Here is a 12,833-nt window from a genome sequence, read left to right as displayed (position 1 = left end):
AAACATGTACGTGTGTGACTATGTGTTTATATACCTGGAAACCCCTTTCCTCCAGGTGTGTAATAGGATTACAGGACACCTCATACTCTGAAGTGTGAGGAATGGGTTGCCAGGAGATGGTTGTGATTGTCTGTGCTTCTTGGGGCAACTCTGTTTCGTTGTCAGGGAAACCAAACGCAAGACCTGGCAAAGGACCGTCGCTCACCTACAGTATAGAGATAATGTGAGGTCATAAAATCACCAAAAATGTTAAACATACACTTCAATGTTAAATATTAAAGGATCGGCTAATGTTTTAGCAACCATGCAGTTTAGCTTCTGTTCAAGTTCTATATTTCTGAATAAGAAAAAAAAAAATCATCATGTATTATTAAAACTACATATCTTAACCATCCACCTTTTTTCTATGATATAAACAAAGCCAGTTGAAGTTATAAGCTGTAAGTTGTTACAGAACAGTGATTTCAGATCAGCTGAGAGTTTTTGATGTAAACCACATTTTCGTGTGGTGTAGTTTGTTGTCAGCTGCAATCCTGAACTCAAGATATGTATGTACATGCTCATTTCACCAGTTAAGTTACTTGCGCAGAAGCTTAGGGAAAATCTAAAAAATAGCGGGTACATATAAAAAAATTTTTAACAGCATCAAACCAATATCATAAGAAACATCAGATTTACAACAGATAATTTAAGTCTCACACACCCTGACCAAGGGTATTCTGTTTCCATCAGGGCCTGCTACAGGAATATAGACCAGAGGTTCTCTGAGAGTCGGTCTCTGGCCTTCCTTGGGTCCACCGTAGGGGCGATGAAGTCCGTTATTAGGGCCTAGGCTCTGGTACTCTGTATAGATGTGCTGGCCCTGCTGACCTGGTTGGTTATGGCCACTAGTACCAGACAAGTGAACATGGTTGGAGTTGAAACTGGACACAGGGAGAGAGAGAGGGATGAGGAAAGAATAAGAACAAGAGATGCAGATGACAAAAAAGTGAAAAAAAATTATTTGTTAAGATCAAAAGCACTGGTTGACTGCACATAAATTCAAGGTGTATTTGGTCTTGCATTTCTGTGCTTAATTAATAATTTCAGTATGATTAAGCAGGTTCTTACATCTTGTCATTGAAGGACTCTGGAACATCCAGGATGTCAGTGCTGGGTCGGTGAGGAATAGGAAGCTGTGGCAGCTCGGGGACAAATAGCTCATGATCTGTAGCTGGTTCTGATTGGATAAGAGACGTATGTATGCTAGCGGTTAGAAGCAAGCAAGGCAAAGCAAATGCGCAGATCCACTAGTGTTTGAGCAGGTAAAAACACAAGATGGTTGTGTTTCCACTGTGCTCCTTAAACAACCGGAAACCCATTAAATTGCCCATCTCTGACAATGCAATACACAAAAAAAAAACTAAAAGTCCATTATCAAAATAATTTCTGTAAGAAAACCAAAATAAGTGAAGATTTTAAGGGTAAAAATGCATTTGTTGGAACCATACAATTTGTGGCTGCCCAGACTCAGACTGATGAGGTTTGTATTTGACCCTAGTAAAAGTTATAGTTGGGACCTGGTTGGTTGTATAGTAACAGAGCCTTCCTGGGTGTATTTAATCAAAAAATGTTATGTTTTGCCCCCTCTGCATGAGAAGTGTGTAAAAGTGTAGATTTTTCCATGAGGACTTTCCCAAATTTTAACATCAGTCTTTAGTATGGAAGAATATAAATGTCAAGGGCTATATACTGTAATTCTACTTAAGCAGCAGTTAGAGAAGAAAGCCAGCAGAGGGCAGCAGGGCATAGCTCTAAAACATAGTAATTGTTAATATGTAGCAATTATTACTTATTACTTTTACAATGTTTTTGCTAACAGAAACAATTAGTGCCGTTATGGCTTAAATTTCTGATATAGTTAAAAACAAGTTAAAAAGGTAAAAAAGTTATTTGTCATTACAACAATCATGACAAACATGCATAATCAGACCGAGTTCTCTCCTCAAGTGGGGAGACGAGATTACTTTACCTAATTAGTGCCATTTTTGGCACATTTCCTGAAAGTGGGTAATATAAAAACAGACCATAATGTTGTATTTTATGGCTTTATCAACATTTTTGTGGGAAGACTTAATGGCAACTAGTTTTATTCTTCCACAGCACCAGTAGTATGTAATACCTTCAGAATATCATCATTTAAGCTGAAAGGATGACAACGATACAGTTTTCATCTTTGCAAGACAAATGCTCAATGCCCTGTTTCTCCAAAATGACAGAAGATGGTAGAATAGTAACTGCCTAAAATATTTTTAACACAAGAGCAATCTACACGTTAATAAATGAAAAAAATACAAATAAATGCATGTTCATGCTAGCGGGTGATGGGTGTACTTACGTGTTCTGGCTTTGCCTACTAAAGGTGTGCTTCTCAAAGCACCCTGCAGGGCAACAATCTTAATGACATACTCTGTTCCTGGTTTCAGACCTATGACCAAACACAACAAATACACAAAAAGTTATCACATTTTTTAATCAATGTATTTGCATGTATCTTCTATTTGTCTGTGTGCAGTAAATCTCATGCTCCACACTCACCATTGATAATGGCGTAGCTCTCGCCTGCATGGGGTCTGGGGATAACTTCTCGAGGCAAACCCCCGGCCTCCTCATAGGTGACATAATATCCAGTAACCCCTGGACTGCGTGATGGCTCCCAGGTGAAAGAGATGCTGTTAGGGTTCAGGGAGGTGAAGCGGATATTGGCGGGCGGGATGACCACTGGTTTGGCTGGAAGAGACAGACAAGCAAGTAAGTACTCAAAAAAACTCATTTACTACATGTTATTTTGATAAACAGCCGCTACCACGCTCATACTAACTATACCTAATACTGAAGCAGAACATATCTGCAAATTACCAAAACACTGGTTTGTATATATTGAATTTTTGTCCGTTCATCATTATGTAAGGGGTTAAAAATGTTATACTCAAAAATTATGTGAATGTGAATCTAAAAAATATATAATACCACCAGTTTGTGATATTTTAAGTCTAAAATTTGAAGCAGACATCATTAAGTTGTAGTAAGAACAAGCTGCTATCAACTTAATTTTCCTGAAAAAAATATTGGAATGTAGTATTCCACAAGTCTTTTGTTGTTACTGATATTATAATATACTGTATATACACACACTAATATATATTTCATGCCATCACTGCAAAGATGTAACATAGTGGTTACCTGTGGTCGCAGTGAGTGTGAGAGGTGCACTGCGTCCATTCCCTTTCAGTGTATAGATGTTGATCTTGTAATTGGTGCCTGGCTCCAGTCCTGAAGTGAAGACACAGTGACAGGTTAGTGAGGGAGATCTTGTATCAGAGACAGAGGTAAGATCCAAAGTATATTGGAGCACACAGGCTTAAGGCAAGGATTGTGTTAAACACTAAAATATAATGTTATGACTGAATTATATTATATGCAGTTTATTCTTTTCTTTTATTCTTACAGCCGTGGGTTTACACTACATCTTTGTGTATCTAAATGCTTGTACATTCTCATATCTGTGTACCTGTAATACTGTATGAGCGTGAGTCAGGACTGATGGTCTTTTGAATGGGTACGTAGCCTGGAGAGGAGAAGGTGGGTGTGGCTTCAACCAGGAAGCCAGAGATGGGTTCTGTCTTGGAGCGCCAGGTCAGAGTGATGGAAGAGTCGTTAACATCAGAGATACGTACACGACGAGGGGGGCTGATGTCTTGAGGTAGATGAGGAAAGAAAGAGAAAGTAACAAAGGAACAAAACCAGGAGTGAGAGAGTATATAATTTTTCATGATGGTATAAACACAAGAGTGGCTTTCTGCACAACCCAAGAACTATCTGTAACAAGTATACCATCTCTCTGTTTTCATGTATCAAAACAATGCATTTATTTATCAGAATTTAATAATGCTTGAGTTAGAGACTCACTCTCCAGAGTGGTGACCTCGCCTTTGACTGGCCTGCTGGTCAGAGAGTTTTTCAAAGCATAAACATGGACTTCATAGGTAGTTGCAACCTAAGGGAGATGGAGAAAAAAAGATTATATATCATTATACTGGCTGCGGCTACAATAAGAACTGTTTGTGCATGTTTATGCATGTGTACCCACAGGTATGCGTCTGCCTATGTATTTCCTTTTGTCTGTGAGTTATGATCATTAAGTGTGCATGCCTCCACATGTGTGTATGTGTTACTGCACATGAGAGTGTGCAAGTCCAGTGTGCTAAAGCTGAGCCCAGAACTTTCTGGTAGGTTAACAATGTAAGAGTTTTTATATTCATTTCCTGTGTTCCAGGCAGTAATTTTTTCCTACTATTTCACTAGGGCATAAAATCATCTTGTTAATTCATCGTTGATTTATCACAATACAATCTATCAGTGAACACTGCACAATTTTTCTTAGTTCTGCTATTGCTGCAAGCTAATAGAGATCCAAGAAGGGACAACATTCACTTGTCTCTGCACGTCAATTTTCATACTCTAGTAACATAAATGGAAACCAAAAGGTATCTGAAAGGTAGGAAAACAACCTTAAAACTTGTTTTTAATTGCTGTTAATGTAGAGGTCAGGGTATGCAAAAACGCCATAGCGTACTGCAATGACACCCACTTATAACTAAAGGTCCTACATTCACACTCACCATAAGTCCAGAGATGTGTGCCTGTGTGGTATCTGGGGCCAAGTTCATCTCCTTGGTGGGACCGCTCTTGCTCTTTGGGTTCACCACCACACGGTAGCCCGTGAGGCCAGTTAGGCCATTTAGTCGGTTTTCCTGACCCGGCACAGACCAGCGCATACTGAAAGAGGTAGGGCTAACCTGGGAGAACTGGAGGTTGGTGGGGGATGAGATGGCTAGGGGGAGGAAAGAAAATAAAAAGAGGGTTAGAGGGAGACAGTATTGACATTATGGACAGTGGGGGACGCTCATCAAAAACTGTCAAGGACATTACACCTTAATACAAAATCTGTTTGGTTTCTGAACTTTATCTTTTTCTTTTTCTTATCTCTACCATATTCTTTACCTAAAAAATATAACATCTAGAACTAATTTCCTTCCATACCTGTAGCTTGTGTCCCGACCAGCGGTGTGCTGGCTGTGTCATCATGCAGAGCGATGACCTTCACAGTGTATTCAGTGCCAGGTTGCAGACCATAGATAACAGCGGACTCAGCATCTCCTCGAGGAGCAGGGCGCAGCTCTCTCTCACCTTCTTCCGGACTTGAATACAATACCCGGTAAGATGTAACAATTCCCTCAGGACTGTCCCAGGTGATTCGCAGTGAGGTGGAGTCGATGTCTGAGAAGGTCAGGTCCTTTGGATGGTCTACATCTAAAGGTGAAGGTAAAGCGGAGAGAAGGGTGGCAAGGTAGTGGGGTTGGAGAAGTAGCGGGAGAGGTCAGGAGGTCATTTTTCAATTTGTGAAAGTTTGGCAGACAATATTTCACAAATATCTCTCTAGAAAGTGTAAACCCTTACTTGTTAAAGCATTCACCACCAATGGAGAGCTCTCTCCATCTTGTCCAAGAGCGTACACACTCAAAATGTACTCTGCTGTGGGCATCAGTCCCGAGAAAGTAATCTCTGTCTGGTCTGGGAAAGAGAAGGAAAAGGATACGAAAACAGGGAAAAAGACAACATAGATTAGAGTTTACTAAACTGAGAAGCCAGGCACAATACTAAAAGTTTATAGCTAGTAAAGCTTTAAAATACTGACAAAACACTACATACTGGGACGTTTGGTCAAACACCATACCTGGAGCCACCACCTCAGTGAAAGACTGCCCCTGTCCATTTCTGGGGACCCCAGTCACCTTGTATCCCTTGATTGGACCCTGGGCAGGGCTCCACCTCACTGTGACACTGTTGTCCTTCACTTCCATCACCTCCATTTCAGAGGGAGAGTCGACACCTAGGAGAGGAGGATGGAGAAATGAAGAGGAGAAAGCTGTGAGTGGAAACAGAGGGATAATCACTAAAAACAGGTGACTGTGTTTTATCTCTGGGAGCGTGTGTGTGTACCTGTCTTGTGTGTGACATAGATTGGAGTGCTGGATGCAGGGCTGTCTCCCCTACCAGTCACAGCGTAGACAGTGACAGTGTAGTTAGTACCAGGCTTCAGGTTATTGATTGTGGCAGTCGACTGAGAGCCAGGCACTGTGAACTCCTTAGGATTACTGTGACCTCCTGGATAAAGAATCACAATGTGATAAATGTTAGAGAAACCAATATTTGAATAATCAAGAGACTGATGAACGGATACAGTGACAGGAATCTTTACTGGAAATGGAAAAGAACTACTAAAGACTACTTTCAGCAATTTCCAAATACAACATTTACACAATAAATGAACACTATATGAACTAGAAAAAGAAAAGAAGAAAAAATATATTTAGAAAACCAGTTTCCTGGCAAATAACAAACAAACAAAAAAACAATAAAATCAAATCAGTATCTTAAGCCATTATTAGCTCACCGGACTCTCCATGAGTGATCCTGTAGTAGCGCACCGTGACAGGTGGGGCGTCCCAGCGGACAGTGATGCTGGTAGGGGAAGAGTCTAGAACTTCCAGGTCTGTGGGAGCGTCAGAGACTGGAGAGAGAGTGAAAAGCCAGAGACAAAGCAATAAATAAACAACATGATGATGACAACATGATGAGTAAGTGGAGGAATTCACGTATTAAATCAAGATTTCATACTTGTTTTCTGTTTCCCTATGAGCGGCAGGCTCTCTTGCGTCCTGCTTACTGCGTAGATGCTGACCAAGTACTCTGTGTCTGGAGTGAGTCCTGTCAGGGTGAAGTGGTTCCTGGAAGGGGGCAGCCTCTCGTCCTTGGCCCTCCCACCACTGACCATCTGGTAACGGATACGGTACCCAGTGATTTTGCTCTGGGGAGCGAGCCAGTGGATGGTAAAGGAGTTGGTGAAGATCTCAGAGAAACGCAGGCCAACTGGTGAATCCAGAGCTGAAGAAGGTTGGGAGATACAGAAAAGGATGCATGAAGATCCAGGAATTTTTTTTTAATCATAAGGCAAGACATTTTTTGAAAAGATCACCTAAATACTAAAATTTATAGCATATGTGCCCTCAAAAAGAAGCTTATTTGCTTTTAGATACCTATTTCTGGACTGATATACTCCTGTTGGTAAATTAGATCAGGTAAGACTCACCTGTTTTCTGGGTGCCGACGAGGGGTGAGCTCTCTCTCTGCTCGTAAACACACACCACGCTCACTAGATACTCTGTGTTGGGCAGCAAGTCTGTGGACAGTGAAAAAAACATAAATACAAATGTAGTCATTTGTGTGTCTATGTGTGGTTGTGTATTCTTTGTTTTTTCTATAACTTACTCCTTAGCACCACGTTGTTACTCCTGCCTCCTACGCTGGTTTCTGTAATGTCATCTTCATCGTCAATGGGATGATACCTGAATAATATGGAGACCAACAACAAGAGTCGTATCTGTCTTTTTTTACATGTGGGTGTACAAAAATCTCTGTCTGTATACAAGATAACATTTTTCTCGTACCGGATGAGGAAGCTGTTGATGTCAGCAGTGTTTGGGACAGGGGGAGAGACCCAGGTGATTTCCATAGTGTCTGGCCCAACCTGGCCAAAGCCCAAATCAGTGGGGGCTGGTACAGCTATTGAAAAGATAGAGCAGCTTAATTCAGAATGTATTCAAAAAGGTCATGGTAGATTAGTTTGTTATTGCTCAAGTAAAAGGTGGTCAGAGAACTGTAATAATTCTAAGAAAGAGTGAGGAGGCAAATAAGAGGAGAACATAGATGTGAAGAAAGAGAAACAAGAAAATAATTAAATGACTAAAAAGAGAAAATATTCACAATACTGTCTTTTAAAGGGAAGAGCCTGTGTTTTATGTGTGTGTCAGTGTAAATCCATGTCTGAAGTTTTACGACATCTTAAAAGTGAGAGAACATGCAGTGTTTGCATTGGGGGACAAAATGAGCCTCAGTATGATAAAACCCTTCAACTAAAACCAGATGGTCCACATGTACACACACAAACACACACATATACACACACACAGAGGATTATTAAACTGACAACACAGCATGCAGTGCAATTACATCAGCAACTTAAAAGGTTTGCTTTGAAGAGCCATGTCTTCGGGTTAATAAGAACCTTATTACATTATATAATGTCAGCACACACACAATGTGATTTGTGACTCCCTCACAGGCAACTCAAATCACACTATCTACATAAAGAATAGTTTTGACAGTTTGGTATTGGTAACAGAATGGCTCTTCCAATAAGAAAATGTATGTACAGTTAATGATATCAATAGTAAAGGAAATATTTTTGGTTCAGTGGGAACATAGATCTTACAGGTCTGCTGAGTGACTGTGGTGGGCTCGCTCTCTCCATTCTCCGTCACAGTGATCACACTAATGTCATAGTCGATACCAGGTTCCAGTCCGTAGACAGTATAATGACCAGTTGTTGGCAGAACCATGTCTTCAAAGATGGGTACACTCTCGCCGGCTGCCACCACTGTGATCCTGTAACCAGTGATGGCTGTGGTGTTGAGCGGTGACCAGCGGAGGCTGATAGTGGTGTCGCTCACGTCCTTGAAGCTGAGGTCCGTCAGCTGTGGGATGTCTGGGTAGGTGGAGAGAGGAATGGGGAGAGGAAAGAAAGAGAGAAGACAACCGAAACACCAAACAAACAAGAGACAAAGGCGGAAGGAAAGGGAAGGGGTTGGACACAAGGGCCAGAAAGAGGAAACCAAAAAGACAGGAGCAGCGGTCAAGGCGAGCAACAAAAATTGTATACTTCCAGTCGGGTGAGATATTCACCATATCACACCAATGGAAGAGCTAACGCAATGCTGCTTTTCCTGGTATATATTACCATCTAGTGAGGTTTCAACTGTTACTCAATGAAGCGTCTCCATTGAAAATTCTTAATATATACACAGGCAATATAGCATTAGTGTTAGTCCCTCAGCTGCTGGTACTAAATTAGAGCAGTGACGCTAACAAAGCGGAGCTACTATCTGTTAAATGTTGAAAGCTAATGTGTTATTTTAACATTAACTTGCAACATAATATGTTAATTTAAAATTGGGGCTTCTGTGAATGACAGTTTGCACTTACCCGTCTACATAAATGTTTCCCTAACAAAATTATCATAAAAATCAGGCCTCATGTTGAATATCCATACCCCATGGTCTCAAAAACCCAATAAAACCACAGCATTATGAGTTTACCTCTCACTCACCTGGTGTAATGGTAGTTGATATAGGAGTGCTCTCCATATCATCCTTAACAGTGACAACACTGATGTTGTACTCCACTCCTGGACTGAGGTTCTCCAGGGTGCAGGAGTTCTGCCCTGCCTCCACAAACTCCTCCACACTGTTTCCTTGCTGCCCATTGGTAGGAGTGCATGTCACTCTGTAGCCAGTGATGTCTTGGAAGGAGAGAGTTGGAAATAAAAAAAGAAGGAAGGTTTACATAGGGTGGGCAATGAGAGGAAGAAACAGGAGAAAATGCATCAATGAGCAACAATAAGATGCTGAGAAAAAATGCCTCAACAGAATGACATTTTTACTTTGGCATTTCAATGCATAGCGAAGAGTTGTTTCCATAAAATGTCTTAAGAGACTGTAGCTTACTGACAGATGGATAAATCAAAAGAACAAAAGGAGAGCAATCATTCAACCACCAACTAATTTCATCAAAGGACACATAAAAGAGGCATACTATTTAGCTGTTGGAATGATTATTTGTTATGTGTTCAGTGTGACTTAATTTTTTCATGTACATCTGAGTATGCAGGTGTGTGGGTACCTGGTGTATTGGCCCCATTCCATTGGACTGTGAGGTCTCCGGTGCCTGGGTTAGACTCCAGGTTGAGATCAGTAGGAGGAGACAGAGCTGGAGATGAAGAAGAAAAAGCGGAGTCAGAGGAGGAGGAAAGGAATAAGAGTAAAAGACGGATAAAGAAGAGGCATTGAAGGAACAAAGAAAACAGCAGGCAATAAAAGGGAAAGACAAGAATATAACGTGACAGAGTAAATATTAATTTGTTTATTCTTACGTGTGACAACACGGCGTGTGATTGGGGTCCCCTGCTCATGGCCGTTTATGACTGGCTGGACGCTGTAGGTGTACTCCACTCCCGGAGTCAGACCAGAAACATAAATACTTCCTAAGTAAGAGGTCACGTCTCTGGGAGCTTCTCCACCCTGACTGGGACGTACTGTCAACTGAAAGATAAATGCACACACACAGAGTCAAAGAGACAGCAGAGAGAGGGACATGGATTGATGGTACAGGAAGTAAAGGTCAGAGGTCAATGTTTTCCCAAGAACATGGAAGCCAGCGGAACAGTCTCATCTCTGGTGTGACATATTCTGACCAATCATGTTTATCCCTGAGGTCTGTAGCTCCTATGTTATCTAACCCCAACAGGGCCTACACTAAACCAAGAATAACTGGAATGTGCTTTCCACAACAAACAGAAGGAAATAATTTGCATATGAAGACAATCACACAATCGATTTTAAAGGACATAATGGGAAACATGGTCCGATTTATGAATATGTGGGTGGTAGAAAAACGCTTGTTATGTATGTTATGTATTAGCATTAAGTGTACCTTGTATCCAATGCGGGGAACTGGAGTCCAGGAGATTATAATGGAGGTGTCAGTCACATCAGTGCTGAAATGAGGAGCGTTGCCCATTGGCGAGTCTACAAACACACAGAGATTTATTATAAACTGATCATTGCCAATATTTTGTGCAAGTATTCTACATGACACATGTAACATGATACTTTAATATATCTGAATAAATAAAATCCTACCTTCACTTTGTCAAACAAATATTCTATCAGTTCAACTCTAATCTGGACAACTACGAGTTCCAAAACACAAGCACCCTTTGAGCATATGCACAGTGACCACACTACTTTATACTCATTTGTATATGCATCAGAAACTCACTAGTGGTAAATACAGCTGTCTCTCCTTCACTCAGTGTGTTCTCTTGCTCTGCATGTAGCGTAGCAGAGTACTCTGTATCAGGCTTCAGGTTGAGGAGGGTGTACTGAGAAAGGCGGGCAGGCAGGCGCAGTTGCTTGGGGTTAGAGCCCTCAACAGTGAGGAAGAGACGGTAGCCAGTGATTTTGGCACGAGGGGCATACCACAACATCACAGCACTGTCCTCAGTCACGTTGGCGAAATGGATATCTGTGGGAGCATCAGGCTCTAAAAAGAGAGACGTCAATAAACACTGTTAGATACGGACAGTTTGATTTAAAAAAGAAGGTAAAATGTGGTTTTGAGGACCATATCAGTGGTTTTAGATGTTTTCGCTCATTATGTAAAATCACATTACAAACCATTTTCCAGAGCACACCAAACATTTCCACAGAGCTGCTAGTATAGTATAGTGTGTATAATCATTTCCCTGCAGGCCATTTGTCATACTCACTTGTAGTTTGCTCCCCGATAAGTGGTAAACTTTCCTCTCCATTGTGAATGGTGTATATGTTGAAGCGGTACAGTGTTCCTGGCTGCAGGTGTGACACTTCAATGTAGGAGTTTTGACTGACAGGCAGAGTCATCTCCCTCTGCGGAGAACCAGACTCATCAACAGGGACGACGGTGACCCGGTAACCTGAGACGTCACTGGCTGGGCTGGACCAGGTCAGAACAATTTTTTTATCTGACACCTCAAAGAACTGCAGGTCTGTAGGAGAAGCCACTTCGTCTGTGGACAGGAAAAGAAAACTCAGCATTAAAGTTCTTCATTATTCTTTCTTCAATCTCCATTTAGATGAAAGAATTTTTGCCAATATTTGGTCACATTTTTTAATAAATAAAAAAAAAAGATTCTGTTAAACACCGGATTAAGAAAGTTGTTCCCCCACTGCATATGGGAACCAATAATGCATGTGCATTAACTTAATTCCAACAGTGAATGACGACTGTTCTTTCATTGAATAACTGGAATAACTCTTATGCAGCTGTTAGAAATAAAGTTGGTGAATGCATGGAGAAATATGTCATTTATGAGGGAAGGACCCATTATTCGCCACAATACAAAATGTAAGCTGAGACAAGAGCATGTTGTTTGGATACTGTAAGCACTATGTCTCCTGCAACTCATTGGGTCACATTCCAAGTATTATCTGCTAAACAAGGTAAGGTATGGGGAAATTAAATTCAAATACAGCTTAAAATAATTCCATGGCCTCATGGCTGTGTTTTTATCTTGCAGTAGATTAAAAACATGATTTAAAAATAAGCCTTGATACGTCACTGAATACCATTGCAAACACTACCATTTTTTTTTTTTTTTGCTTTTATGCATATCATCAAAACACATATTGGTTTATACATACATAATTACATGTCAACCATGTAACCATGTAAACCATGTCAAAGGAATTTCCACAAACAAAGTGCCAAACCATTACACTGCTTCATATTTTGGACAGACTGGATGGCGAAACACACACAAACAGCTTAAATTAGTAAACAGCAGTAAAGAAGAGCTGGACAGAGTGCAAAGAATAGAAAGAAGACCTATTTGGCTTGTGAAGGTAAGAGATGAGACAATAAGATGGAGAGTGAAAAAAGAAAGTTTGAAATGGGTAAATAGAGCTGTCTGGGCTGTGCATGAAGCTTTTGTCATTCAAAACCTTAAACAAACCTTATCTGAACTTTAACCCTGTTCACCCCTGACCTTTGAAGGCACATGCAATTAGATACAGCTGCTTCCAGAGATACAATATTAGTCCAATTTTTTTTAAAAAGTGTGTATTGGTTTGGTT

The 12,833-nt window shown here is 40.8% G+C and overlaps 1 protein-coding gene across 1 annotated transcript in view; it reads right to left on the bottom strand.

Annotated features, from left to right (window-relative positions):
* fn1a (fibronectin 1a) overlaps positions 1 to 12,833 on the bottom strand; it is a 34,488-nt gene that overhangs the window by 4,418 nt on the left and 17,237 nt on the right. The window contains exons 19-43 of the mRNA XM_044216862.1: positions 11,489 to 11,767; positions 10,999 to 11,262; positions 10,651 to 10,745; positions 10,091 to 10,259; positions 9,841 to 9,927; positions 9,269 to 9,460; positions 8,375 to 8,647; positions 7,551 to 7,665; positions 7,372 to 7,448; positions 7,193 to 7,282; positions 6,721 to 6,987; positions 6,497 to 6,613; positions 6,043 to 6,207; positions 5,777 to 5,932; positions 5,500 to 5,613; positions 5,083 to 5,352; positions 4,662 to 4,873; positions 3,949 to 4,036; positions 3,551 to 3,736; positions 3,223 to 3,312; positions 2,578 to 2,769; positions 2,378 to 2,467; positions 1,111 to 1,219; positions 704 to 923; positions 35 to 205 (exon numbers count right to left, since the gene is read on the bottom strand). Of these exons, the coding sequence (XP_044072797.1) occupies positions 35 to 205; positions 704 to 923; positions 1,111 to 1,219; positions 2,378 to 2,467; positions 2,578 to 2,769; positions 3,223 to 3,312; positions 3,551 to 3,736; positions 3,949 to 4,036; positions 4,662 to 4,873; positions 5,083 to 5,352; positions 5,500 to 5,613; positions 5,777 to 5,932; positions 6,043 to 6,207; positions 6,497 to 6,613; positions 6,721 to 6,987; positions 7,193 to 7,282; positions 7,372 to 7,448; positions 7,551 to 7,665; positions 8,375 to 8,647; positions 9,269 to 9,460; positions 9,841 to 9,927; positions 10,091 to 10,259; positions 10,651 to 10,745; positions 10,999 to 11,262; positions 11,489 to 11,767 (4,088 nt within the window). The remainder of the gene's footprint in view (positions 1 to 34; positions 206 to 703; positions 924 to 1,110; positions 1,220 to 2,377; positions 2,468 to 2,577; positions 2,770 to 3,222; positions 3,313 to 3,550; positions 3,737 to 3,948; positions 4,037 to 4,661; positions 4,874 to 5,082; positions 5,353 to 5,499; positions 5,614 to 5,776; positions 5,933 to 6,042; positions 6,208 to 6,496; positions 6,614 to 6,720; positions 6,988 to 7,192; positions 7,283 to 7,371; positions 7,449 to 7,550; positions 7,666 to 8,374; positions 8,648 to 9,268; positions 9,461 to 9,840; positions 9,928 to 10,090; positions 10,260 to 10,650; positions 10,746 to 10,998; positions 11,263 to 11,488; positions 11,768 to 12,833) is intronic.

The sequence above is a fragment of the Siniperca chuatsi genome, linkage group LG12 (assembly GCF_020085105.1).
Source record: "Siniperca chuatsi isolate FFG_IHB_CAS linkage group LG12, ASM2008510v1, whole genome shotgun sequence".
Classification (NCBI taxonomy): domain Eukaryota; kingdom Metazoa; phylum Chordata; class Actinopteri; order Centrarchiformes; family Sinipercidae; genus Siniperca; species Siniperca chuatsi.
Note: the sequence above shows the minus strand (reverse complement) of the source record. Positions and strands in the feature narration are given on the sequence as shown.